Source organism: Rhodnius prolixus, unplaced genomic scaffold, assembly GCF_049639745.1.
Source record: "Rhodnius prolixus isolate KJV_2025 unplaced genomic scaffold, Rpr scaffold_11, whole genome shotgun sequence".
Classification (NCBI taxonomy): domain Eukaryota; kingdom Metazoa; phylum Arthropoda; class Insecta; order Hemiptera; family Reduviidae; genus Rhodnius; species Rhodnius prolixus.
Window position 1 is genome coordinate 12,656,678 of NW_027411625.1, and position 27,998 is coordinate 12,684,675.

The 27,998-nt window shown below is 32.3% G+C and overlaps 2 protein-coding genes across 3 annotated transcripts; both read right to left on the reverse strand.

Moving 5' to 3' along the window:
- Positions 1-1,036: 1,036 nt before the first annotated feature.
- Positions 1,037-12,232, reverse strand: CBP (sarcoplasmic calcium-binding protein). Of its 2 annotated transcripts, XM_074138523.1 has the most exons (7): positions 11,940-12,232; positions 5,663-5,773; positions 4,637-4,804; positions 4,423-4,563; positions 4,291-4,319; positions 2,893-2,973; positions 1,571-1,711 (listed from the first exon to the last, which is right to left on the reverse strand). In XM_074138523.1, the coding sequence occupies exons 1-7, from the start codon at positions 12,018-12,020 to the stop codon at positions 1,702-1,704; spliced, it is 621 nt and encodes a 206-aa protein (XP_073994624.1). In that variant the 5' UTR covers positions 12,021-12,232; the 3' UTR covers positions 1,571-1,701. The 2 variants fall into 2 exon arrangements, with proteins under 2 accessions (XP_073994623.1, XP_073994624.1); XM_074138522.1 differs by lacking the exon at positions 4,291-4,319 and having other exon boundaries at positions 1,037-1,711; positions 11,940-12,231.
- A 1,012-nt stretch (positions 12,233-13,244) lies between these two features.
- Positions 13,245-27,689, reverse strand: LOC141459111 (small glutamine-rich tetratricopeptide repeat-containing protein alpha-like). Its single transcript, XM_074137714.1, has 8 exons — positions 27,513-27,689; positions 24,971-25,174; positions 21,028-21,146; positions 17,232-17,381; positions 14,967-15,084; positions 14,596-14,741; positions 13,769-13,837; positions 13,245-13,527 (listed from the first exon to the last, which is right to left on the reverse strand). Exons 2-8 carry the CDS (start codon positions 25,169-25,171, stop codon positions 13,350-13,352), a joined length of 981 nt encoding a protein of 326 aa, XP_073993815.1. The 5' UTR covers positions 25,172-25,174; positions 27,513-27,689; the 3' UTR covers positions 13,245-13,349.
- Between the last annotated feature and the right edge of the window lie 309 nt (positions 27,690-27,998).

Below are 27,998 nucleotides of genomic sequence, written 5' to 3' on the forward strand. Positions count from 1 at the left end.
TAGGTACTTATTACTCATATATTTAAGTATAATAAATGTGTATTGTTACATTTTTAAAAATTCATGAATTACTTTTTAAAAAATAAAATTTGGCTTGAACGGGGGAAATAAAGTTGGTTTAGAAAGTAAAAGAATGATTCGGGTGAGGTGGTATCTTCCTCATCGTACTTTGGTACGGGGCCGCCTAGCATCTTCGACTCGTGATTGGTACTTGGCGTTTGCTAGAAGGCTGGAAGAAATAGCTTCTTTCAAAGTTGTAAGTTTATTCTGGGTGAAAAGTTGCATGGGGGTTTCGAGAAATGAGGAGGTAGATAGGTACCCTCTTTATTATGGTCCTGAACCTGCTGTCGGCGTATCTTTGACTAGCTTGCGGGTAAGAAATGGCTTTGCATATTTTTTTTTTTTTTTTGAATTTATTTGCAGTTTGGTTTTTAGCTCTTTATCAAAAAGTTACTACACTACTTTACTAGATAGGATGGAACTACCAAGCAATTTCGAAAGAGTATTTTAAATGATGCCTCTACAAAGAGAGTGAAGTCCCGTAAGTTACGCTTGATCACCACACTAAGCCAAAGCTTTCTCAAACTATAAATTTGTTGGGGTTTGATAAAACTTGAAAAAGAATTCATTAATTTTTAAAAAATCACAATTTTTTTAATTTTATTGCCCTATTTTTTTAACTAATCAAATTTAAATTATTTAGAATTATTACTTTAAATTATTATAAATTTTATCTGTTAGTGTAGTTTACTGGCTGTGACAATATTTGTATTTCTATGTAATATTATATAATTAAACATTTTCTTGGAATTAAATTGTGGTACTATTTACTTTCTGGTGGAACTCCAAAATTAGAAATTAAATTAGATTAAAATAAATTAAATTAGAAGGAGCACGGTTTAAACTGACAAATTTAAATACGCTTATCCGAATACTGAACCTCGCACAGTCTCACGACTGCACACCATGTTAATGTCATAAAAGCTAAACTGATAGGATATCAAATCAAAATTACTATAAAAAGAACCACTTGAAATTGTTTTAATCATAATTTTTTATTGTGTAATAAAATAGTCATTTCAGAAACAAATACAGAGCTTTTCAAATACATATATAAAAATATATAAAATATAGACTACAATTTACAAATATATTTTACGCCACTTTTACTGGAAGACTCGAACTGTAGGCCACTTGATCACTAAATTCTGGAATGTAAAGTATATCGATAGTATAAAAATAACAGTCTTTAATTTCGGGAAAAATTGCCCTTGATGAAATCTGGGAAAAAAGGCACTTGAATCTAATGAATCACATAATTAGGTCGTAATTTAGGATGGAGAGCTCGTCTGCTCTAGACTTCAAAACATAGACACATCATGTGGCAGGAAAATAAGCAATGTTCATAAAATTTTATGTCTAGTAAAGGTGTGTTCTGTAATAGTTTAGCAATGTTTACCAAACTTGCTCTACTTTGTTAATTAGTAAACTCATTCTGTTTTTTACTTATATGTACATCACACCTAATCCCCAAAAAACTCATTTAAACAAAAATTAAATTTTTTTATTTAACTAACGGGCCCCAGAAGAGTTTACTCGGTTTGCGTTGGTCTTCAGTCAAAAAAAATTCACGGCCGGTTTTCACAAACTCTTGTAAAGTCACTTTTCCATCAAAATTTTCATCCACTGATGTAAACGATACTAAAGCAACCTGCAAAAAGCACAATAATAGAATATAATGAATTAAACAGAGAAAAACTGTGGCCGAAATACAGAGCTGAGAAGTACTTAAATCAAACTTGTACAGTAATAAAGATTAGAATGTACTTAATGTAGTAAATGTGAAGAAAGTGCTTCCTTAAAGATTAACATAAAATCTTTGCCCATTAAAACTGGGACTAAAATTCTGGGCTCTACCTCTAAACCTCATAGCCTTACTTGCTGAACTCCGACACTTTCTATCTGAGAATTCCGGCCTGGCATTCGCATGGCCGAGACTGTTCAATAAATTATTTTTCATTTTTCACTATATTTCTTGAAAGTTAAAAAATTAAAACAAAATTTTTGTAGACTAAAACTTTAATTACTAACGTAAATTCAAAATTGAATTTAAAAAATGAAACAGTAGATGAACATACAAAAATTAGAAACAAAAATGAAATCAGTACAATCATGACCCATATATTAAAAGGTTTGTCGCTTGTAATATCCTCACTTGTTTAAAGTTATTTTCTAGTTTTTCATTTTATTCTCTAATCTATTACGTTTTATCAGATCAGCTTTCTTAAGTAATTTTATTAATTTTACATGGAAAAGCTGTGAATACTTGTAACTAGAATTTTACAAAACTGTATAAAATTATATAAATTTCTCAAAATGCGACTATTGCACGTATGTTGAAGCATCTATTATACTACATCGAGAATATAAGGCACTGACACAAATGAAGAAAAAAAATTGTGCTATATGTTGCAAGAACATTGCTAAAGTAACTCCATTAGAATGAGACATTCTAATGGAAAAGCGATATCAATGTTCTGGCAATATACAGCACAACATATTTTTATTTCTTCATACAGATCAATTTTACTTTGTCTGTTTTTGTTGAATTCCGAAGAAGTTAATTTTTAGAAATTCTAAATTAGTTTAAATCATTAAAAACCAGGGGCAATAGTCTCGCTTGCCCTTACCTAACATGTTTATGGTATTAGACTATATTGGCGGAAGGCACAAATTAAATTTAGAAGGTGCTCATAGCGTGGGTATAATGTGGCTGGGCCATCAAATACTGCCCCCAAGCTCTATTACTCTCAAGGGTTTATTTCTGCACTCTTCGGCAGTAATAAAGGAAACTTCGTAATCCAAAAAATCCACGTTTGAATTTATACTTACATCTGGTGGAAGTCCGAGGCAATTGTAGAATAATTTAAATTCTTCTTCAGTAATGTATCCATTCTTATCTTTGTCCACAGCCTAAAAACAGAAATACATTACTATAGAGTTTAGAATTCACTTACGCAGTTCAAAGAAAGTAGGTATCCATTCTATTCAAAGTTATTAAATGATATTATTTTCTCGGAAATTATCACTTAGATAATGAGAACAAGATACATTATATAAACTAGACTAAGACTACAGCCTTAGGTTTAATACTGGGCATCTAAACTACACTACAGCGTAAAATGGATAAGGTTTTAAGGTGTTATAAGCAGACGTCTCCGAAAACACTTCTTTAGTTTATAGTGAACGAATCTTCTTTTTCGATTGAATTAGAAGACGATAAACATGCCACCAAGAAGATATGCATAAGATATGTTTATGATGTAGATTATTGAAGATAATCATAATTTGCACGCTTGAAGTTAGTACTCAGCACACCATTCTTCTTCAGGCTCAACCAAAAATTGAGATAAAATCTCTGACAATAAAACATACTAACTGCAATTTCATAGCAGTAATTGTAGCATCGAAGACTATATAGCAACAAAAACCTGTTTGAAATGATTTCATCTACTCGTATAAGAATAAAGAACCAAGTACCGAATCAATGGATGTTTTCTTATCAGTATGCAATGTGAGGAGTGTAATGTAATTCTACTCAGTCTTCCTGAGTTCTAAGAGTACTTGTTATGATACAAGACAAAATTAATCTTGCACTAGACGCCCAAGTTTGAAGTGCATCGCAACGGGTTTTCAAGACATTTTGTCTTGGTTGAATATGTTGCAAGTAGAGCAGGACTGATTTTTTTTTTAAGTGATGTCTTTCATAACTCCAGTTGCAGGTTACTTCTTAGGCTATGATCACACTCCCGCACAGAGGGATTATATTAAAAAGCTTATGGTAACATTAAATTTGTGAATCAATGCCATAAAACAGCAAAATCCCCCCCCCCCAAATAAAGTAGTGGCTAAAACTTTCTTCGGACCAGTAGATTTATGAGTTCCTTAGAAAGAGGAGTTGGGTTATTTTTATTAAGAACAAAGTGAAGGCAATCAATCCACCAGTCTATGCTAGTACTCCTGGAACAATTATGAAGTTGTACCAAAACTAAATAATAAACTTATAATTTATATAAGAAAAATTTGTTATCAGACGACAACAATAAAATAAGTCCATTCTTAATAAAAACGAAATATTAAATCAATATACGTATTATTGTCGTACTATTGCTAAAAATGATATAGTAAAAAGAAAAATACTGATCATACATAACTATTCATTCAAAATAAAAGATCTTAGTTTACACTTATTTACAGAGAACAAAAATAATTTATCTAATTGATCTCTACCTGCTATTAAGTCTACCTGCTTCTGATACCTAGACAGATAATGAAATTCCTCTTTTAATTTGAGACCTAGGGCTAAATCATAACAATCCAATACTATAAATTACCTAAACTATAAATTGTGTAAATACTCGCCTTAAACAGATACGGAAGGAAGTTGTGCACCTTTTTACGTAACTGTTTATCATTGACAATGTGGAACATGTCCTCGAGGTATTGCTCGGTTGTGACCAAATTATAAGGGCTTATTGTGCCCCATCTTTCTTCCCACATAGACTGTAAAAAGTTTAAAATTTTTAAAATCAACTATTTTCTTCAAATGAACCGAAAAATATTCTCAACTACTGACCTGAACAACTTGGTTGAACTCTTTTTGATGTTGTGGAGTCAAATGGCCAAGGTATACAAATCTATCAACTAGGATTTTAAAATCATCAAAAGAGACAACACCATCTTTATTGATATCCAAAATTCTGTGAAAAGTACGCATCTTTCTACGCCAAAATTCGCTTTTACCCTGAGAGTCATACAGAATTTGCAATTTTAGCAAATTAAAAAAATCGTGCTCTATCCTAAAAAATTCATTTAACTCTTCTGATGCTAAATGTAAAAACTGACTCTTTCTCACCAGCGTCAGAAAACTTTCAGGTAAATAAGATATGTCCCACTCAACCACAAATCGCCGACTGCTTGCACTTGCAACGTGCTTGCCAGAAGCTACTGAAGCATTCCACATCTTGTGCCCAGCAATACTGTTCGCTGACATAGTCTGTTCAAATTTCTTCTTTAAAACCCGACTGAGCTTCGTTTCATTAAACGAAATGATTCTTTGGGAGGAGCAAATGTGTATTACATAGAAAAAAAAAACAGAGTGATATAGGAACTACGAGGGAGTAGTTGGTTGTTGGACGGCGGAGCAGTTACATGAAAACTCTACTCTACTCAGCTTCTTTTGAGGGGAAAAAATCCCTCTTTTAAATCGAAAATAGTGCACTCCTTCAACCAAACAAGACAGGCATTAGGTAAATCATACAGCGGCAGTACTTGCTGGTAGTAATAATATAGCAAAACACATTTAACCTAAAAACATGTAAAATTGATAGTTTTCTTTACATAATAGTAAACTCTACACCATTCAATTCAACTTATTTATTCAAGGGAAATCATTGGGTTTTGCCACCTGCAAGCTCTGGGAAAACAAAATTTGCTCATAGCCAACGGACGGATGAAGTTTTAATAATGTATACCCATCGTCGAACTGTGATGGCCTATATTCCAAAATTAAGTTTGGATTGGTAACTTGAACCACTTAAGACTTCAACACTCATATTTTGGCTGCAAAGTCAATTAATAGAGAACAATCACTTGACCTTACCTTCTCCATGCGGTGATTGAACTCAGAGTCCGAGTCAGAATCAGTGTCGTAAGAATTTTTGGTATCCGGCTTAGAAGACTGCGATACATTGAAGACTGCTAACCGTGTCATCTGTAAACATATTCTGGTCTCAAAATCAACATACACGACAGATTAGGCTACATTGCTCTTACAGAAAACAAAGGGCAACATGTCCTTAATCAACTTGCTTCGATATTGGTTTTTAAACAATTTAATACTCCTTTGCAATCTTAGGAGTAAAAAACGGTTTGAGCGGTCATTATATGTGACGCCTACGTAAAGCTTAAAGCTTGGTTTTTTCCCGAAAAAGCCGAACTCTAAGCCGTACATGTACTTCACAGTGGAAGGTGTACTCAATATGTATAGCGCGTTTCTTCTTTTAGTAACCTAATATTCACAAGCTAATCTTTATCAGGCTCAAGCAATGCATGGATTTACTCAATTTGATCGTTCGAATAGCTTCCCAGCCTTGGAGTAATACCATGGGCTTTTAAGCGAGTGACAAAGAATGAATACTATACTTGAGAACCTCAACAGTGAGGACAGAAGAAACACCAACCTTTAAGGCAAGCAACATAATGTAAAACTATTACATAGTTTATACATATAAGCCCCGAAGATGATCTAGTCCCTAGGTCGAAAGCTTGGCATTAAACAAAAAATTATGAGTATATTAAAACTGTCCGGTAGGACAGTTGTATAAGGGTTGATCGTCAAAACTGCACGAAAAAGCGTAACGTTGAAAAACACCCAACTTTGACAATTTTTTTTCTCTTTTTCTATAAAAGATAAAATTCCCAAATTTTCTTTAAAATAAAGGGCAAACCCTCCTTTATAACTGTATTTTTTTTGCAACAACCCAAATCTAATTGGTTTCGAGAAAAAAGTTGCCGAAAATGAGCAAAAACGGCTTTTTCAAAAAATGTTCTTGTTCTTCTTCTTCTTGTTACCTTTTTTGTAAACAACGTAGCGCCTAAACGCGCGAACCGATTTTCATGAATGAGGTGTCATTCGATTCGGAATTTTATGTACATGTGCCTTTTGGGGGTCTCGACGCTGTACATTGAATGGGAGAGGAGTTAGCCCCCTTTATGTAAGGCCCTTCCAAAATTATTATTACTAATTACTCTGTAAATCTTAGCCCGATTTTGATAAAATTTGGTAGGATGACAGGGTTAGGGCTCACTTACGTAACATTAAAGCGACGATCTGCTCTTACACTTGTTAAGGGGAAGTATAGCAATCGTTTCAAATTATCGACAAGTGAACCGATTTTCATGAATGAAGTGTCAATCGAATCGAAATTTTGTACAGATTTGAACTTTAAAAGTCTCGACGCCGCGCCTCATAAGGAGGGGAGTTCGCCCCACCCAAATAAGGCCCTTTCTAAAACTATTATTACCAATATTTCTATATCGCTTGGTCCGAGTTTGATAAAATTTAGCACGAAGAAGTGGTTAAAGCTCCTCTACGTGGCTGTGAAGTGCCATCATGCTCTTACACCTACTAAGAGGAAGTATTGCAAACGATAAAATTATCACTGAGTGAACCGATTTACATCAATGAATTGTCGTTCGATTCAAAATCTTTGCCTTTTAGGGAGAAGTACTGTAATCGCAGTTTATTTTTCTTACTCCTCTTAAAAGGAAGTACTTAAATCGCAATTTAATTTTGCTATTTACGTACAAATACCTTCCTATTTTATTCAAAACGCTTTCTCAAAAAAATTGTTATTGAGGATAGTTTGTGGGACGCAACTATAATAATTCTTTAAAAAGATCTCTCCAGTGGTAGTTACGGTAGTAACTTAACACCTTATTAGGTTATAATGATAGAATTGCTTATTCTAAATTTTAAAAAAATCTGTAACACAGATATGTAACTTTGCAATATAGACAAAAAGGAAAATCTATACAAAAATCTCTTAAACAAAAACTTACAGTTTAAAAAGTTAAGTATAAGGGTTGATTAAACGCCAAAAGGTACACAAATCAGCAGTACCCAACATTGCATTAATGCTTCATTGATATTATTTAAGTAATTTTACTACATTAATTTTCATTAATATTTTTTAGAATTTATTAGATGTCACAGACCCTTATGCTGGCCAGTTCATTCATATGTTTTTGTTATAATTATGATAAAATGTATATTATAACTTCATTATTAAATAGGTACTTTATTTTAACTCTATTTCAAATTATTCTTGTGATTTATCTTTAATATGCCCTTTTTTCTGAGTAGTCAATATGCATGCATGTTAATGTAGAAAAAGACAAAGTTAGAGTCGGCTACTGTTTAAATTTGAATCTCGGAGGATTTAAAACAATATTTTAGTCTTGAATTCGTCTTACCGAAATATTCGTACAGTTAATACACACAGTTAATAACAAGTAGATTGTGCAACAATAATTATTCATTTCTCAATTGTAATTTAATTTAGTCCCCCTAATTTTATTTATAGTAAAATACTGGAATAATTAGCTGTCCTAAAAATATGCATATTTTATTTATTTTATATTACATATATACCTAGAAGAATACCTAGATTGAGAATGTAATTGAAGAAAACTATTATTTGCGATAAAGCCAGATTAATTATTACCTATTATTATAAACGTTTGACTACTACATAAAGTAACAATTACATTAATCGAAGAATGAACTTAAACAGACGATTTTTGTTTAAAAATAAAAATAAATAAATAAAATAAGCAAAATCATTGATGTATGTTGGTGTAAGCATTTTTTAAAAACAGTTTTTGAATTTTTAGCCTTATATTTTTTATGATTTTCCTTTTTAACCTGCAATTAATAGTTTGATTATTATAGATAAATAGATATTACAATCAATCTACAGTGCTACTTGAACAAATAATTTGTAGATGAAAATGGCCAGCATAAGGGTCTGTGACATCTAATAAATTCAAAAAAATATTAATGAAAATTAATACAGTAAAATTACTTAAATAATATCAATGAAGTATTAATGAAATGTTGGGTACTGCTGATTTGTGTACCTTTTGGCGTTTAATCAACCCTTATACTTAACTTTTTAAACTGTAAGTTTTTGTTAAAGAGTTATAGACAATAATCTTTCTTCCCCAAAAATTCCAAGTTTAAAGGAACTGTACAAGTTAAACCTTGAAAAGAGTAATAAGAAAGGGCAGTTGGAGTTTTCAAAAAAATTTTTAGTTTCTCTACCCTTCGTAAGAGAAGAATTGCAACACTGCAGATTTTTTATTTTAATTAATCACTGGAAATACAGAATTATGATTCTCGAGTACGAAAACATGACTTTAAAAGTTGTTGTGAAGTACACACCGTCAGCACTGTTAAATTTCGAGACTAAATTACGCCCGTTTTTCTTTTTAGTTTGAAGTTCACTCTAACTGTTGAATTAGAACATAAGACCTCCCCGAAAATGGATTCTCAAGTATCTTATCTATCGAAGTATGAAAATAAAGCAGAATTAATCCTTCATGATTTTCAGAAATAAAAGAAAATCTTGTTAGGATTTATGAGTAAGTATTTAAATTACAAATACTGTGCTAACGTTATCTGTTGAAAAGTTCTTATAATACCATAACTGAATCTTTAAATAACTATTATACGAGTAATCAACTCTTCAAATTGAAGATAATTAACCCGTCACTAGCCTTACGTAAAGGGGTTCCAGTACTATTTAGGAAATAAAAAGTGTTTAAATTGACAGTGATCTCTCCATTAAATGAGATGGATATTCAAAGTAAGAGATCTTCTGCAAATGATTTACAAATTTTTAAAAAACAGTGACTTTGAATGTACTCTGTAAACTTAGTGAGAATAGAAATTCATTTTATTTCCTGGCTGTTTGTGCAGTATTGGGGAACTCCGCAGACGGTGGTTCGTATTTGGACTCATGGGTATCCTTTTTTGATGTTTGAACGGCAAGAAGTAGTAGGTCACGCTTGTAAAATATTGTGTGGCAACTTTCGCCAACATAAAATCCATTATTAATTAAAATATTTCTATACTTGCAACTGCTTCCTTTAATTTTTCATTCTAACTTCATTTTGGCTGTATGGTGAAAAACCAATGGCAAAAAAAATTCATTTTGTCAATTGAGAGGAATATTGTGAAAATTATTTCAATAGATTCCACAGACGGTCATCTAAACCATGTGAAAAGTTTCACTTTGTAGATATAATATTTAAATAAAGTTCTTCTTTTACAAGTTGTGTGGATGCCGGTAAGGAAGGACGTATCCATCGAAAACTCAAAAATCGAATATTTCAGAATGTTTAAATTCGATATTCAGTTCAGGTGTCATCCTTGCCCCACCTTGAAACTCGACAATAAAATTTCTTTCAAAATGAGTCAACCGGAGGTGGCACTTATTCAAAACATTGTTCAGTTTATAGTGATTTTGGATGAGAAAATGCCGATTTTTTTTTTTAGTACTTACATTCCGTATATATACATATGTATGTAGATCTATAAATTTTATTTAAAACGTTACCTGGATAAATAATGTAATTTATTTATTTTGTAAGAGAGATATTATATCTCACATCCTGTATAATATTAATAATTAAATATAAAACGAGAATTTTAAATCTGCAGAAAATCGATTGATCAGAAGTGCCGTTTCCCTGAATAAATTTTTCAGGTTTTTGTCTACTTTCAAAAATAGTTCTACGATTTTCTTTACGCTTCGTGTGTACATATGGTACATGTAAGTATTCAAAACATTATTTTGGGAAACTTCATTTAAACAGGTTTAAAAACGAGTGTAGTTAAACTCTCTTCTGAATTGCCGTTCATTATACCGATCTAACAACACCTGTATAATGTTTATGAGCATTAATTTTTGCCAAAATTTTAGGGTGGAAGAGTAACACTGTTCACAACGGCTTTTTTAAATTTTCTCTGTAATTGTCTAGATTCAAAACCTTTTCAAGTCAAGGGGCTTGAAAATTCTTCCTCCAGTGTTGACGAAGGGCCACCCTACCCAGCCCTTCAATGTCTTAACTGGCCGATTCTTCTAAAACCAATTTATTACTTACTACAGTTAAACAGTTCATAAATAATTTTCATAATATCTAAAAATTAATGGTTGATGTTATTTTAAAATAACATAATGCAAAACGCAAGCATAAAAACTTTTAATTGCGAATGTGCGCTTAACACTCACTCATTTCCCGAAGATCCACACACCTTTCTTACTGTAATTCTAAATATGAATTTTCTTAAAACCAAAAATTAATTTTTCATAAAAATGTCCGAAAGAAGTAAATTACGGATAAAGATATTTTATCCGTGTTTCAGCGACTTCGAAAAAACACAAAATTTTCGAGAAACTGAAAAGTTGCACTATGGGTTTTTGAGTTCAACCAAAATTTTAGATTCGCAGATATAGTAGTATTCCAAACGAATTACGAAGTAGGAACTTTAGCGACTTTTCATTTATGACTGTTTAAAAACATAGATTTTAAACATAATCGTTGGCTGGTGACCTCACACCCCATTCAAAACAGCAATTTCCAATGAAACCTTAATTTAGAAAACTGAAGTTTGCTGTACTTGCTTTTGCTGAGAAGTTACAAACAAATGTTGACCAATAACTTTTGATTTTTTTTTTTACCGATTTACTTATGTTAAACAATATCGGGCCCAGCAAATGTAGAAGTGGGTCGTTTGTTGAGTACACTCGCTGACGGTCGTCGATGGGTTTCATTGAACTTGACATTATGTACATATCTTACGCCGATCACTTTGGTTTGAAACTTTATTTTTTCAGGCAATATAGATTTTACTGGGGAGTCTATGAGGTCGTAATACGACTTTATTATAAAATTGTATTGGATTTCAGTGGCAAACTATATTTATAAACTATATAGGACAGGTATAATATTGAAGTTATCAATTTAGCAAAAATTTTTGTAAGCAATAAGAAAACTTTAGAGTGTTCAAACCAGATTTTATATTTTGTGTATGTTTCAGAGATATTGAATAATTCATATTAAAAAGAAACAGCACTTTTGCAAAATACCTGAATACTAGTACTAGTAATTTTGCAAAAAAAAACAATAAATTTCAAATTTTTGTGCTGAAATAAGAATTATACAACATCCGTTGGAAATATAAACCACACTGTTAACATGCAAAGAGGTTCGCACATGTTTTTATTCTGCAAAGCAATTCGCCCGTTCCCTTATAACCTTGACTAACAGGACTACATTAACACATACTCAAATAATAAAATAACATTTACCTGTTTAAAATTAAATGAATTCAACAATTTTTGGGGGGTTTTTGTAAAAGTTTTCCGTAATAAAACATTCAATAAGGGCATCTTGTTTTCAAGTCTTGTCTCTCACACAAAGTAACGAAGTTACAAAAGATGAGTGTGAATTTTAAGAAAAATAATTATTGTAAAAGATCTGAAATTAAGAAATTATTTCAATAAATGCACTTTAACCTTAACATCGGGCTTAAAATAGGACGAATTCAGGGTTATATTATATAGTACTAACTGTACTTGCCCTAAGCTATAGACCAGCCCTTTAATAATTTTGCATAAAATTTACCGTTAAATTTCAATTAATATATTTCATAATTTAAACAATTTACTCAATCAAACAAACGTCTATTTCAACATTTTTATAAATAAAAGACATTGGCCCATTTTTATTAAAAATACAACAGCTACTAAATAAATTATTGAAAAGGCCCCCCCATGTAGTATTTATTTTTGAATTGACAGAGAAACGTGTACATGCGGACTATCATTAACAAGATAGAATTGACTTCAATCACTTCTTTAGAAAGAATTTATTTCTTAGCAGAGGCTTCGGGGACTACACTTGCATCAGGATGCCAAATCCTTTGAGTTGGTACCTTACTTTGGTACACATGGAGTGCATTTCTAATCTTAATTTAGAAAATTTACCAGCCTGACCTAAGTTCTTCTCAGCAATATACAACTCAGGCATGGCCTGTAAGTGTGCTATTGCCATTACAGTCAGCATGCGTGAGGTTCTGATCTGGGCATGAGATTTGAATCTCACACTTTATACACTAAATTTGTTTTAATTGCAGTATACCTACTTAACATAATCTGCTCGATTCAGTTTATCTATTACACCTAAACTTAATTTTGTGCCTTCTCCAGTACTTCTCTGCTAATAACTAGGACAAAGACTGACAGTTGGCCTTGACATTGTGCAGTAGTAGTCCTATGTGAGGTTCAGAAATTGGCCGAGAAATCGAATTCAATCCATTCCAGTTGGCGGAACTTGGGATCTTCGACAACTCTGCACTGTGAACTTTTAGCAGACCTGAGTCTGTTAATGTGAAATCGGCTGCGCCTAGAATTGTCAAAAAAGGTTACAGGAAAGCGAGGTATTACTTCTAAAATGTAAAGGCGTTTTAAATAACACAATACTTTTTTTTTTTTAACTTAAATGTATTTTGTTTGCAAACTCTATTATGTGATAGATCAATCTATTTTTGTTTTCATTAAATAAAACTGGTAACGGTCAAACTCAAAACTTTCAATGGGAAAGAAAAAAATAAATTTTTGAGAGATGAGTTTTGGGACCTTTTATTAAATTAATTTATTTGTAAAAAATATATATTTCAATTCAAAAGTCTTTTGTTGTTAAAAAATGATGGTTGACTTCTACTTCCTTTGATCGGCCGGGGGCGATGTTACGTCATCTTCCGCGCTTTCCTCGGTACCATCAGAGCCTGGTTGATGGCTACCCGCTTCAGGATCTGTGCTCCGACTGAGTGCAGCCCGCAATTCGGCTACAAACTGTGGGTTTTCGGTATGCATCTGCTGTGCTAGTCGTTGTCCTCTACAAAAACCAGTTAAGAAGTTATGAATGCATTTTGGGAAATGCTGTGATGAGCCAAGGTTTTAGGTCAGGATATCTGATGCTTTAGTAAATAACCTACTACTTTTTGAACTGTACTTTTGGATCTTTGACTTTTTGAGTGGATGTATTACAGTATTATTGGCTTCTCTAGCATCCAATCGCATTCTTTCTCTCACCACGATGATTCTAAGCATATTACCGAATGAAAAATGCTACTTACACATTTAATAATTCTTGCATTCCATTGTTTCGATCCTGGCCCAATCCATTAGCGATTAAATTGCTCATACTGGAACAAAACACAAATACCACTTGAGTTTTTGAATTTACTTTTACTGCAACCTAATGGATTTCAATGTACCTAAAAATGTTGATGACACAACTCTTCAATACCATAACGTTGGTTTTTTAATGCGTTTGGATCTTTGGCAAGTGTTTGGGGCTCAGAGTAGTCTAACCACACTCCAGAGCATTTCCTACAATTATTCTGCATTCATGTTTCATCAAAAGCCACGAATCGATCCGCAAATGCAGTGAAGCAACCTCCAAACTGTCCATTTTTTCCGATAGTTCAAAACATAAGACACCATTTTCTGAGTTTGTTCACCTTTCCAAAGTGCTTAAAGCATCTCAAGATCAGAGTGGCTAATGTCCAGTAGTTTCACGTAACCTTTGGGTCAACTTTCATTCCTTGATGCACAATTATTGATTACTATAGGTCAATAGGTAAGTGGACTTCGAGTTCAAATTCTCCAGGCCAGAATTTTTAAATAAAAGTTGCCAACGCTTCAACTTTCAAAACAAGAGGTGCCCCAAACAGCATTAATTATTCAAGTATCAGGAGCTCGATGACGTATTTTGAACCCATTACAGAAAATCGTTCGACAATACTTCCTCGAGAAGTCGCAATGTTTTTGCAAAAAAAAAATAGGAAAACTAATGTTTAAGTAAAAAACAATACCTCATTCTGAAAAACTGGAAATTTGCTGTACGGTAGCCTACAAAAACATGGTATGATGTATACATTTTATCCAGAAACAAGCTTACATATTTTGCATTGATGGATCGGATAGCATTTGCGACGCAATGTTCAGTAATTGTGGATTGCCAAATAATACGTTAAAGTCTTGCAACGTCTGTCCAGGGGCTTGACCTGCAGTTCCGCATGCTGCTTCTGATGGCGGTGCGTTAGCCTACAAGGCAAGATGAACACTAAATTATTCTTGTGGGCATTAGTATACGGTACATATGTATATGCATGTACTTTGTGTGAGAATTCAAACTACATTTACACACCTAATATAACACTTGTACCTCAAATTTAATGGAGATTTAGTTCGTTTTAGTTAATGAGTCATCACTACAGTTCATGAACACATAATAATTAAACGACTTAGAAGAAAAATAAATAAAATTACCTTTTCCAAAGCTAGTTCATAATTTTTAAGGTAACCTTCATTGGCTGGTTCAAGTTCGACGGCCTTTTTGTAATAATCTAGGGCACTAGCATAATCCTCGAGGCCACAATATGCTAACCTGCAAAGACGGAGAAATTTTATGTGGTTACCTTAAGCTATTCAATTCCACATACAAAAATACACAAAATAAAGGTGTTTTGATTATTAATTTGATAGCGAATTTCCCTTCAAAAGTAATGCTATTTGTTCAGTCGTACAGCCTTCTTTTGGCGGTTACTTTATCTTCCCGCCATCTGTTTACGCCAGGCAGTGCACCTTGTTTGTCTGCTATGGCGAGAAGAAGGAACAAAAACCGCTTTCCTGTATACTTTAAATATTCATCTAGTGTTTTTCTTCATCTGCATTAGGGTTGTCTTCTTGGTGTTCTTACCAATTCTTCTTTTTTACCCTCTTTACGGCCTTGACCCCATTCGTGCCCAACATGACGAGGTGGTGGGGCCTACGAACTAAGGACACTAGAGACTTACACTATTAAGATTGTTAATTAATTAAAACTGTCCGGTAGGTCAGTTGTATAAGGGCTGATAGTCAAAAAGTGCACGAAAAAGCGTAACGTTGAAAAACAACTAACTTTGACAATTTTTTTCTATAAAAGATAAAATTCCCTAATTTTCTTTATAATATAGGGCAAATCCTTTTTTATGATTCAATTTTACACTGTGATGTTTTATTCGATTAAGAGCGATCAATATCACTGCTTTTTGTAACTTATCACACGAGCGATTGCAAGAGCTTTTTTCAGATTTACTGAAAGAAAACGAACTACAAACACGGATATATTTATCTACAGCTATCTCGAGATATCCGTCCGATCATCAGTCTGGTATCCAGCCTTCATTTGCACGAATAGCGCCTACAAATGTTCACAGGCGAGTTTAATTTTTTTTTTTAAATATGGTTTTTTGAACTTCTTTCCTCTGCTTTCCAGAAACGTCAAAAAATGGAGAATCAGGAGGAAAGAATGACCATCACTGCTGGCCTAGCGAATGTTTCAACCAGGTCTCACTGTATTCATTATTAAATTGTCTTCTACCATTTTTAAAGCTGGACTAAAATTATTATGAAGAATTAACTCATTCTTTTAGAGAAGGAATTGGTATTCTGCCCAAAGATATCTCTCTGACCATTGCAATCAAGGAGCAAATTTTTTGCTTCCAAGAAGCATGTCTATCCACTTAGGTTATGAATGTTCAGGGTCATCAAGTTTGATATTTAATGTAATATGCAATAAGAAACGTTTATTCTACAGCCAGGAAACACATTTGATATTTCTGGACGGGAAAACATTATGCTGGAGTGGGAAAGGTAGAGCGTGGAGATTTAATACAGAAAACGCACTTGGCTTTAAGCACCTAAGACATTTTGTTTAAGCCAATGGTTATTAACCTTTTTCTATCTCTTTTGACTGATGATTATTTCGGTGGCTTCTCCTGATATTTCTTAAAAAGTATCAAAATTATTTTCCGAACAGTTTATCCATTATATAAATGAATAAAAATTTCAACATTCTTTTCTTTTATTAAACCAATTTAGATATCCATACATTGAAAAAAAAAAAAAAAATCTTAAAAGACAAAAGGGTAAATTAATTAGTCTACATAAAGCAATGAGCATACGAGTCTAAAGAAAACCGCTGGAGCATTTCTAAGAAAATCCAAGAACAAACCGTAAAATCAATCCTGTAAAATGGCACTTCCAGATAGTTGTTTTTGTCAGGGCTCATGATAGCTTGATCTCATTTCAAATATTTCATTTAATTTTTGCAATTTTCATATTTAAGTTATGCCGATCACACATAGCATTTAGCATATTTTCGGACTAAGGGAACATCAATGTGGATATTTCCAAAGCAGTAGCAGACTTACAAGTAGTAAGAGGAAGAAAACCAATCATAAATTTAAGAAAGCATTAGTAGAGAGAGTAACTATAGTTTTACGCAAAACCTATTGAATCTAGAGGCATCTGAGATTTTAATAACAAAATAAATGAGGGGTTCGAGTGAGAGAGTTTACAAAATATAAGTTGAGAGATGTCGCTAAGCATTCAACTATTTAGCCTAGCCATCTTACGATAATTATTTTTTTATTTTTATATTGTATTTATCACACTCATCATTTGATTGCCTACAAAATGTACAAACATCTGACAAATAAATTTATTTCTACAGTGTAGTCGTTAGATTAGTTTATTGAACATCAATCTTACCCTAGACGACCGTATGCCTTGCTATACTTAGGATCAATCTCGAGTGCAATTTTGCAGTCTAATATAGCCTGTTTGTGGTTTAGAATCTTGCTATGAGCAGCTGCTCTATTGCAATAATAAACTGCATTTTTTGGATCAATTTCAATCGCTCTGAAACAAAACAAAAATGTAAAATTGACTAGAAAGCTGAGAGTTTTTCAGCAGTTCTATTAAAACAAAAAAAATAAACTGCGCAAAATGTATGAGTGATATTTCTAATAGACTAAAAACTTTTAAATATATGTTAGGTGAATGATATAATCCAGCGTTTCCCAACCTGTGGACGCGTACCACGCGTAGTGGTACGAGTTGCTGGTTAGTAGTATGTTACAAGAAAAATAATCACTCGGATTTAAATAAAGTAAATAACATTATATTTAATATATTTAGGAATTCTCAAAATTTATTAAAAATTTTTGGTCAACTATATTTATATAAATTCATTTCTCTTTAAGTTATCATAAGTAATCTTTCTGAAATAAGATTGGGTAGCCCTTGTGTTATTAAATTTAAAATCAATAATGTCATTTATACAACCAAACCCAAAGATCATTGATTAATGTGTAATAAGAACAAGCCGGAAACATTCTTTATCAGCTGCCAAGTCTATAAAAGTTTTAGAATTCCACCCCATATAAACAAATATAAAAATCCTAAAGAAGAACTTTGTAATTTAAACAATAATTTTGAAAAGAAAAATATGTACGCAATGTTTAATTATTTAAAAAAAGTTTTAAAACTAAGATCTTACACCTTACAAAGTTAATAAAGTGAACATGAACTTGAATTCCTTTTTAAAAGACACTCTATATCTTTATGCAAATAAAGATAATAATAATAAAATAACACACTCGGAATAACAAATTTCACGAAATAAAGTGGGAAACGCTGTTCTAGGGTAAAAGGGAATGATTTTCGAATCGTTCAAATACAAACATTAATATCAGTTTTTGTAAATATCCGATTTCAAAGAATACTTCAACGAATTGTAGAGAAAAGTTGGCTCTATAACTGATATGAATTAAAATGTTCTAGTTATATTAGCAGATGAGATGTAGAAGGTTAAATTTTGGATGTTTTCAAATTCCAAAAGTTTATATCTCTTTTCGTATCGATGAGATATTGAAGAATTCTTTACGGAATTGTAAAGAAAAGTTAGCTTTAAGACTGGTATAATCTACAATATTCTAGTGATAATTGAAAAAGAGAGATGGAAGATTACATTTATGATGAAGTCGATGTAAGTTTTCCAATCGTTAAAATTTCAAACGTCTCGACGCTGTACATCGAATGGGGGAGGAGTTAGCCCCCTTTATGTAAGGCCCTTCCAAAATTATTATTACTAATTACTCTGTAAATCTTGGCCCGATTTTGATAAAACTTGGTAGGATGATAGGGTTAGGGCTCCCCTACGTAACAACAAGGCGACGATCTGCTCTTACACTTGCTAAGGGGAAGTATAGCAATCGTTTCAAATTATCGACACGTGAACCGATTTTCATGAATGAAGTGTCATTCGAATCGAAATTTTGTACAGATTTGCACTTTAAAAGTCTCGGCGCTAAGCCTCAGAAGGAGGGGAGTTTGCCCCACCCAAATAAGGACCTTTCTAAAACTATTATTATCAATATTTCTATAACGCTTAGTCCGATTTTGATAAAATTTAGCACGAAAAAGTGATTAAAGCTCCTCTACATGGCTGAGAAGTGCCATCATGCTCTTACACCTACTAAGAGGAAGTACTGCAATCGTTAAAATTATCAATGAGTAAACCAATTTACATCAATGAATTGTCGTTCGATTCAAAATCTTTGCCTCTTTGCCTTTTAGGGAGATGTACTATAATCGCAGTTTATTTTTCTTGCTCCTCTTAAAAGGAAGTACTGAAATTGCAGTTTAATTTTGCCATTTACATACAAATACCTTCCTATTTTATTCAAAACGCTTTCTCGAAAAAATTGTTATTGAGAATGGTATGGGGACCACAACTATAATCATTCTTTAAAAAGATATTTCCAGTGGTAGTTACGGTTCCGACTTAACACCTTATCAGAATTTAATAATAGAATTGCTTATTCTAAATTTTAAAAAATCTATAAAGCAGATATGTAACTTAGCAAAATAGACAAAAAGGAAAATCTATCCAAAAGGTACAAAAATCTCCTTAAGAAAAACTTACAGTTTAAAATGTTAAGTATTAAACGCCAAAAGGTACACAAATCAGCAGTACCCAACATTTCATTAATACTTCATTGATATTATTTAAGTAATTTTACTGCATTAATTTTCGTTAATATTTTTTAGAATTTATTAGATGTCACAGACCCTTATGCTGGCCAGTTCATTCATATGTTTTTGTTATAATTGTGATAAAATGTATATTATATCTTCGTTATTAAATACGTACTTTATTTTAACTCTATTTCAAATTATTCTTCTGATTTATCTTTAATATGCCCTTTTTTCTGAGTAGTCAATATGCATGCATGTTAATGTAGAAAAATACAAAGTTAGAGTCGGCTACTATTTAAATTTGAAACACGGAGGATATAAAACAATATTTCAGTCTTGAATTCGTCTTACCGAAATATTCGTGAGCCCAAATAACACACTGTTAATAACAAGTAGATTGTGCAACAATAATTATTCATTTCTCAATAATTTAATTTAGTCCCCCTAATTTTACTTATAGGAAAATACTGGAATAATTAGCTGTCCTAAAAATATGTATATCTTACTTATTTTATATTACACATGTACAACATTGTGGGAAGAACCCCTACATTGAGAATGTAATTGAAGAAAACTATATATTTGCGATAAAGCCAGATTAATTATTATCTGTTATTATAAAAGTTTGGCTACTACATAAAATAACAATTACTTTAATCGAAGAATGAATTTAAACTGGCAAATTTTATTTAAAAATAAAAATAAATAAATAAAATAAAATCATTGATGTATGTTGATGTAAGCATTTTTTAAAAAAAGTTTTTGACCTTTTTAGCCTTATAATTTTTTTTATTTTTTATAACGTTTTTCTTTTAACCTTTAATTAGTACTTTGATTATTATAGATAAATAGAAATAGTCAATCTACAGTGCTACTTGAACAAATATTTGTAGATGAAAATGGCCAGCATAAGGGTCTGTGACATCTAATAAATTCTAAAAAATATTAATGAAAATTAATGCAGTAAAATTACTTAAATAATATCAATGAAGTATTAATGAAATGTTGGGTACTGCTGATTTGTGTACCTTTTGGCGTTTAATCAACCCTTATACTTAACATTTTAAACTGTAAGTTTTTGTTAAGGAGTTCTAGTGATAATTGGGAATGAGTGATGGAAGGTTACATTTTTGAATAAGTCGATGTAAGTTTTCTAATCGTCCAAATTTCAAACCTTTATATCTTTTTTCGTATGTATCCGGTTTCGACATAGCAGAGGCGGTTGATGTTACAAATGCGTACTATCCCGTGCTTTTTTTCAAGAAACAACACCAGGACGGGGCCTTGGTGGGTAATTAGCTCATCAAAAGCCATGAATTATGATATTAAGAAGGGCTCGTCACTTTTACCAGCGCTCGGCGAATCCAAAGATGACTTCTTTACATTGATCGGCAGTGTCCATATAAATGATTCGTACCGTTAAAGGGAAGATCTACACATATGCTAAGTTAAATACTGACTGCAATTAAAATTACAATGATATTGTGTAACTGATTACATAGTATCCTAAGGGTCTAAAGAATACCTGGTGTACAGTTCCAAAGCTTGATGAAATTGACCTTGGTTCATAGCTGTGTTCCCTTGGACCTTCAGTGATTCAGCTTCCTTTTTCTCTTCCTCTGAAGCATCCGGTTTTTGGAGTATCTACAACAGAGGGGAACTCATCAATCAACTATGCATTTTAAAGTAGGACTGTTGCTAATCACAATACACACTAGGAGACCTGCACAGGTAGCAGTGCAATCTACAATCTACTTAGACGAGACAACTTTCGGGGTAGACCTTTAGACGGAAGCAATATCGTTTTAACTTCGATTTGTGGTTTTATCATGTTTGCTTATTAATAATTATTAACTAACTTCTTATTGACTAAATAATACGATCAAGGAGACACAAATTTTTATAACTAATTATTACTTTTCTAATAGTGGATGTAACAAAAGTCTGCGTTTTTTGCTATTTATGGTAATGACTATGAAAAAATGAAACTTACCAGGTTATTCTTCTAAGTATAATCCATTTTTTATAGTTAATCCATTATTATAATTTAGTTACAACAGCATTTATTACTTCTTAAAACACAAAAATGATCCTACACTACAAGTACTCTTATAAATTTCTTTTACTGAATTTATCCTAGCTGAAGTTCTAATATATTAAAACATCAATGCAGCAGGAAGAAACGGGCGCTGGAGATGAGTGGAATTAGCAGTCATACCACTTACTCATACTGGCGAACCCCAAAACTTGGCTCAATTGTAAAGGATTACGAGACGCTAGAGAAAGAAATTTATATATATATAAAAAAAAATCTAATTTAAAGCAATGTTTAGCCTAAAATAAACGCAAATACAGTAGTCTCTCGTTACAGGCAACACTGATCCGTATCGTAAGAGTATCCTAGATTAACATGAAGTTATAACGAAGTTGAAGTAGCACTATTGAAGAAGAGCGCTTCTGCAAATTCTCCAATTTACCGCTTGAGAGAGCTCGACAACTTTGTCGGGGTATTACTATGTTCTAGAATATTACAACCGCAAATACAGAGAAAGTTAAAAGTGTAACTCCTCCCGAAAAGTAGGCTTTACTTCACTTACTTACACTAAACAGAGCAAAACAGCCCTATACAGTCCAGTTCTGATTATAAAATGTTAATGTAAAGTTCCAAGTAAGAAATAATGGACTTAAAAAATTTTATTTTTTGTTCTGTGTCATTTTGGGAGGCAGTTGTAATTTTCAGAGCTGAATGATACATCAGAGGTATAAAAATCTGGGGTGTTTAATCAAATTGAATCCATTCTTACAAGTTGAAATATCTTGTTAAAATCAACACAATTTGATGTCAGAAGAAAGGAATTTAACCTTTGAACTGGTGCCAGGTAATATATGAATTATTTTATCACGGTAGTTCGTGAAAATGTTACTTAAAGAGAAGTTTGAGGCATGTACATCCAGAATTCACAACGCAGAAAAAAGAAGAACTTATGGAATATAATACCTTCTTGAAATAAAGAGTGGTGAGTGCAAGAATTGGATTTACCCGCGAAATGTGAAACAATTGGATTGTACAAAAAAACGGAATTCCCACCTGAAAAAAGATTCATTTGTGCATTTTCTGGAACCTTACTTGTATAATTGATCGCAATATAACGAAATTTCCACGTATTCCAGCAATACTTAAAATTAAATTCATTTTAAACTAAAAGGCGAAAGGCCACTGTTATTCTGAACAAAAATATTTCATGTATGAAAATGGTTACCATAATGGTCTGTGACATCTAATAAATTCTACAAAATATTAATGAAAATTTAAGGCAGTAAATTACTTAATGTACTTTAATTTAATTTTAATATCTTCTGCAAGGATTTATGAAAACAGTTCAATGGCGAATATGCGTATGTTAAAGTTCTTAGAAAACCCGAATAGTACTAAGAGAAATCAACTCAGAAGGATGGGAAAAATAATTAGGGACAAATTTTAATAAAAAAGGTTTTTTTTTTAATGCTTCTAACCGTTTGAAATTACCAGCTGAAGTATGCATGAAATGTTTTCAATATAACTTTATTGGGTAGGCAGCGAACTACCTCTGGAGAGATGATTTAAAAGAACTGTGTCTGCCCACAAAGAACTAAAATAAATTACTGAGAAAACGTTTTTAATAAAAATGGAAGATATGTGTGAATAAATAGCACTTAAGCATGACTAAATTTCTATAATGTAATGGGAGAGTGGTAGCATATTGGCGGGAAGAAGATGCAACAACAATAAAAGTTATGGAGAAGTGATAGTGGACAACAAGATAGTGGAAAGGAGATGCTCAGTGCGAAAAATGTGCTTAAAGTTTTGGCTGAGTGGTACCAAGTTATTAGGAAGTAGTCGCAAAGCGTGACAAATGGGCAAAAATGTTTGGAGGAGATTCCACAACGTTGATAGAATGATGCAAACTATAAGTTATAGGGATGTTAATGGGAAGAAGATATAAACAACTGCAAAAAAAACTGCATTCAAAAAAGGTTTATCGGAATATAAAATTGTCAAAAATAAGAGTATGAAGAACTCAAGTATTCGTTTTCTAAAGGATATAGAACCTTTAATTTGGTGCCTATTCATTTCTCCTAAAGAAAAATAAGAAAAATTGCACTATGATTGCATTACTTTCCTTTTTGAGCGGTAAAAGAAATTACTATGTGATTAAAATACTTCATCGTGAGAGAGTTAAAAAAAATAGAACTGTGAATACAGTATTTCCCCATAAGAGGGGGGAAAAAAATTAAAGTGAAATAAAAATATATTTGTCCTTAAGAGAAGAAAGAGAAATTGAAGGTACGATTGCAATATCTTCTCTTAATTGGAAATGAGCAGAATGACACGTTGAACTTAAGTAGAAAACCATATCTTTATTCTAACAAATTTAATCAGAATCAACAGGTCAACAGAATTATGTTTAATAATAAATTTATTATTCATAAATTTATGTGAGGGCCTCACACGTGTGGGGCTAACTCCTCTCTCGTAAGATGCACATTCTCGAGACCCTCCAAAGGCACTTGTACATGAAATTGCGAATCAAATGACACTCATTCATGATAATAAGTTCTCGCGTTTAGGACCTACGTTGTTTACTACTAAGATAACAACATTTTCCCACGCGAAGATCCTAGGTTCGAATCCAGCTGCCGACCCTTAGATTTTCTCTTCCTAGGCGCTTCTTACAGCTCACTGACAGGTGACGGACGGTGTTGTCTGTAATGAGAGAACTCTGTACGGAGATCGGCACAAAAAAAGCTCTGGATGTCAATAACCTAAAATGTTAAGATGACTTGAATGACAAAAAAATAAATAAATAAAAACAGCTATACTCCAAGCATGTTGCGAAAAATTACCCTTAAAGAAGAGAATATGCCCAGCATTTTAAAGAAAACTAGGGAATTTTAATTTTTTTAGAAAAAGTAGATAAAATTGTAAAAGTTGGGAACTTTTCTACACTACGCATTTTCGTGCACTTTTTGAACCTTATATTTGTACAACTGTCCTATCTCAGACTAATTACCTCCCAATGAAAGCTATCGTGAGAGCGATCTTCCGTAAGTGCACAGAACCTAAATATTTAATGAAGAAGAATTAACTATAAAGGAAATCCAGAGATGTCTATATATTTCTGAAGGACAGAAGACAATGGAAATAGTTTTAATTCTGGAGAAGAAGAACTTTTGCCAATTCAGCACAAGAAAACTTTCTCGACTAGCTAAAGGAAAGCACTGGATGAACTCAGCCTTGGTACACAGATGAAAGGTGATTACAGTAAGAGTATTTGGACGATTATCGAGGCAGATGGTAATTAAGAAAAGATGAGATAATTTTGAACATTATACCTTTAATTTTTAATTAACTTAATTACTAGTACTATTATGAAAAGAATTGGTTAACGAAAACTATCTTTTTTTATTCCCTTTTAATAACAACTTACCGAAGTCACTAAATATGATTTATAGATTTCTAATAATGTCGGTTCTGACTGCGGGGTTTCCTTTATGTCGTATATAGACTCTAAGCATTGGATGGCCACTTCTAGGCCTTCCTGGTTTTCGGCACTCAGCTGGCCGGTCCGGTATTCATTACGCAGAAAATGAAGGATCGAAATAATTAATCTTTTCTTGTCATCCGCCATTAGCTGCAACACAAAAGAACTAAATCAAATAATTGAGAGGGAAGGGATTAGCTATGCGGTTAGCGTATTGGATTCCCTCGCGGAGATCCTGGGTTCGAATCCAGATGCTGCCCCTTAGATTTTCTCTTCCTAGGAGCTTTTACAGCTTACTGCCGGTGATGGGCAGTGTTGTCTATAATGAGAGAACACTGTCCCGAGGCTGGCAGTGCACTGAAATAAGCTCCGTGCGCCAATCATAAAAAAGAAATAATTGAGCATTAGAGTGACAGAAATATTGTACAAGGTAAGCACAGAAATATTTTCTAGACACAAGCCTTGAATTAAAAGTTAAGAAGAAAATTAAAGGACTAAAGAATACAAACGAGATTCTTAAAGGATTCTCGAGTGAATGGTGAAGAAATCAAAACATGATAAATTTGTAACCAGTTTCCTTGAGTGTAGAAAGCTTGTTACTATTGCGAGTTATATAATTATTTTTGAACAATATTCTAAAATAATTTGTATTCAAATATGAACAGTATTCAGTTTTTTTTGTCTGTCAAATCAATATACGGCGAAGAAAGGAGTGGGTTGCACAGGGCTAAATAGAGATTAGACCTCTTGACTAGACTAGACAACGGGAACTGGCTAGTTTCAGAGATCTCACCATAAATCTATAAACATCTAAATTAAAATTTTTGTATCTTTTAATATCGTATTTATTTCTAAAGATATCATCACCAAAAAAGATTTGAGTATTACCTTCGAACGCCAATTCTTTTATTTACTTATTGGTAACAACAAATAACTAATAAACTTCAATAATTTCGTTTTCAATTTTGTACTTCCCATCCCTTCAAACCATCAAATTCCACCCCACTACTCTTACTTCGCTTACTCTCCCCATTCCTAAAAACAATATTTTTTTAAAAAAAAAAGTTTTTAATGTATTTTACATTATTTCATTAATTTTTTTTTAATATACTGTTTATGTACATCTTTTAATGTCATCTTACTACATTGACTACAATTAAATCTGAATAGTTTTCTCCGTCTAGCAATTTCGCCTTCACTAACCAAACTAGTTTCTTCTTTTGTTGTGCCTGCAGTATTGTTTTAACGTTCGTTTAAGGTTCTGGCATTCATTTTTGCGAGACACCAGCTGTTAACTTCCTCACAAGGACACTTAACTACGAAAAATGACTAAGTTTGTTCTTATTCAAATTTTAAAGTGAAAATTTATTTCTTCACCAGAAGGTGTTCGTTACAATTTCTTTTAACGTTCTCTTGCCCTTACGTACTCCAAATAAAAGTAAGACAATTTTTTTTGCCATCTTGCACTAGAAACACATTCTTTCCAACTAATTTCCTCCATCCGTGAGAACTTTTAGTCGTTTCTTCAGGGTAGAGGCACATTCCAATACACTGAAATATGCTTGCAACGAAATTAAATTCAAAACTATCTTCGGGGACATGTCATTAACATGAGGGAATAATGTTATTTCTCGCCTAAACACTTGCCAATTCGCTCACGCGCCTCCTGGCAACTCAATATAATTTGGAATTTCGGGAATAAAACATCTGGGTCCATGACTAATGAAAAGTAACAAATAAAACAAACTACATAAGTGCTGTACACTCTAAACAATGCACATTCATTAAACAATACAACTATTTTATGAAAGCAGAATTACATTAGGCTGTCTGTCGACTAAAAGTTGATCACTAACAGTTTGGTGGAAAATAATTATAATAAAGTATAGACAATGCAGCGTCACTCACAAAAACAATTCAATATCGACTGATACTTCTTATCAAGGTAATCTGATGACATACGATAACATCAAAAGATACGATTAAAATTCGTCTGAACGTCTGTCATGCTTGAAAAGGAGTAACTACAACGCTATAAAATACATGGAATTATAGAATCCACAGCTGTATGAAAATTTACTAAAACTTGGCCTAGCTTAATCCAGCTTTGGTCAAAACACAAGTTGCAAAACAGTTAGTGCAACTAGTTTAAAAACCAAACACATCCTCAAATTCAAAAAAGAATATCATGACGTTGAACTTCATCCACGTTAGAAACAAGCTTGGAAAGCTCCATCCAATTAAAACTTTCTTTGCGCAAAAATTTAATTAAAAGAGCAAAGCAGCAAAAATTTGATTGCAAGCCGAGGAACTGTATGAGTGTAGATTCTTTGTTGAAAAAGATTGCTTTCAACATTAAACATATATTTAACATTAAAAAAGAACTTATCACTAGTTTGTAAGAAAAGATTTTCTACTTTGAACAGCGGTCACTATTTGAACGCATCCGAAGAAAATCATATACAGTAAACAAAAAGTTACAACTCACCTTCTCATTCGTCTTTTATTATAACGTTTAAAAAAATTAAAATAAATATATGAACTCAACGATTCAATTATGATATATATCTATGAAATATTTTTTTTGGCACTAATATAATTAATTAGAAAGTGTACTAATTATTAAACTTCAAGTTCAACTCAACTTTATCTAGCCGGGTTCAAATACTAATGAGTTAATGCTGCCTAGCAGTCGTGCTTTTTTAAATTTAACAGATGTTGTATAACCTATATTATCTATTTTTTACTTTTGTTTTATTAAAAATTCATAATTAATTATTAATTAGAAAAAAATTATCTTATTTAATATAGTATAATCTTAATATATTTTCCTATTTCTTAAAGAACTTAAAAAATTAATTGAGTAGATGTATACAATTATGATAGATGTAAGAGAAATTTAATTTTATGGTCTTCCAGTATTCTGCGGTAACAGACGTAACTAAAAAATAGTATTGCGGAGTTTGATTCTGAC

Bases quoted from the DNA above. Each gene is read 5' to 3' on its own strand.
- LOC141459111 (XM_074137714.1), bottom strand. From the start codon at position 25,171: ATGGCGGATGACAAGAAAAGATTAATTATTTCGATCCTTCATTTTCTG. The intron at 13,838-14,595 runs GTAAGCTTGTTT...GTTTTGTTCCAG, and splicing joins GATCCATCAATGCAAAATAT to TATGAGCAATTTAATCGCTA. The intron at 13,528-13,768 runs GTAAGTAGCATT...TGGTTTTTGTAG, and splicing joins ATGCAAGAATTATTAAATGT to AGGACAACGACTAGCACAGC.
- CBP (XM_074138522.1), bottom strand. From the start codon at position 12,020: ATGCCCTTATTGAATGTTTTATTACGGAAAACTTTTACAAAAACCCCC. The intron at 4,805-5,662 runs GTAAGGTCAAGT...TATGACTCTCAG, and splicing joins TCAATCACCGCATGGAGAAG to GGTAAAAGCGAATTTTGGCG. The intron at 2,974-4,422 runs GCGAGTATTTAC...TTCTGTTTTTAG, and splicing joins TCCTTCCGTATCTGTTTAAG to GCTGTGGACAAAGATAAGAA.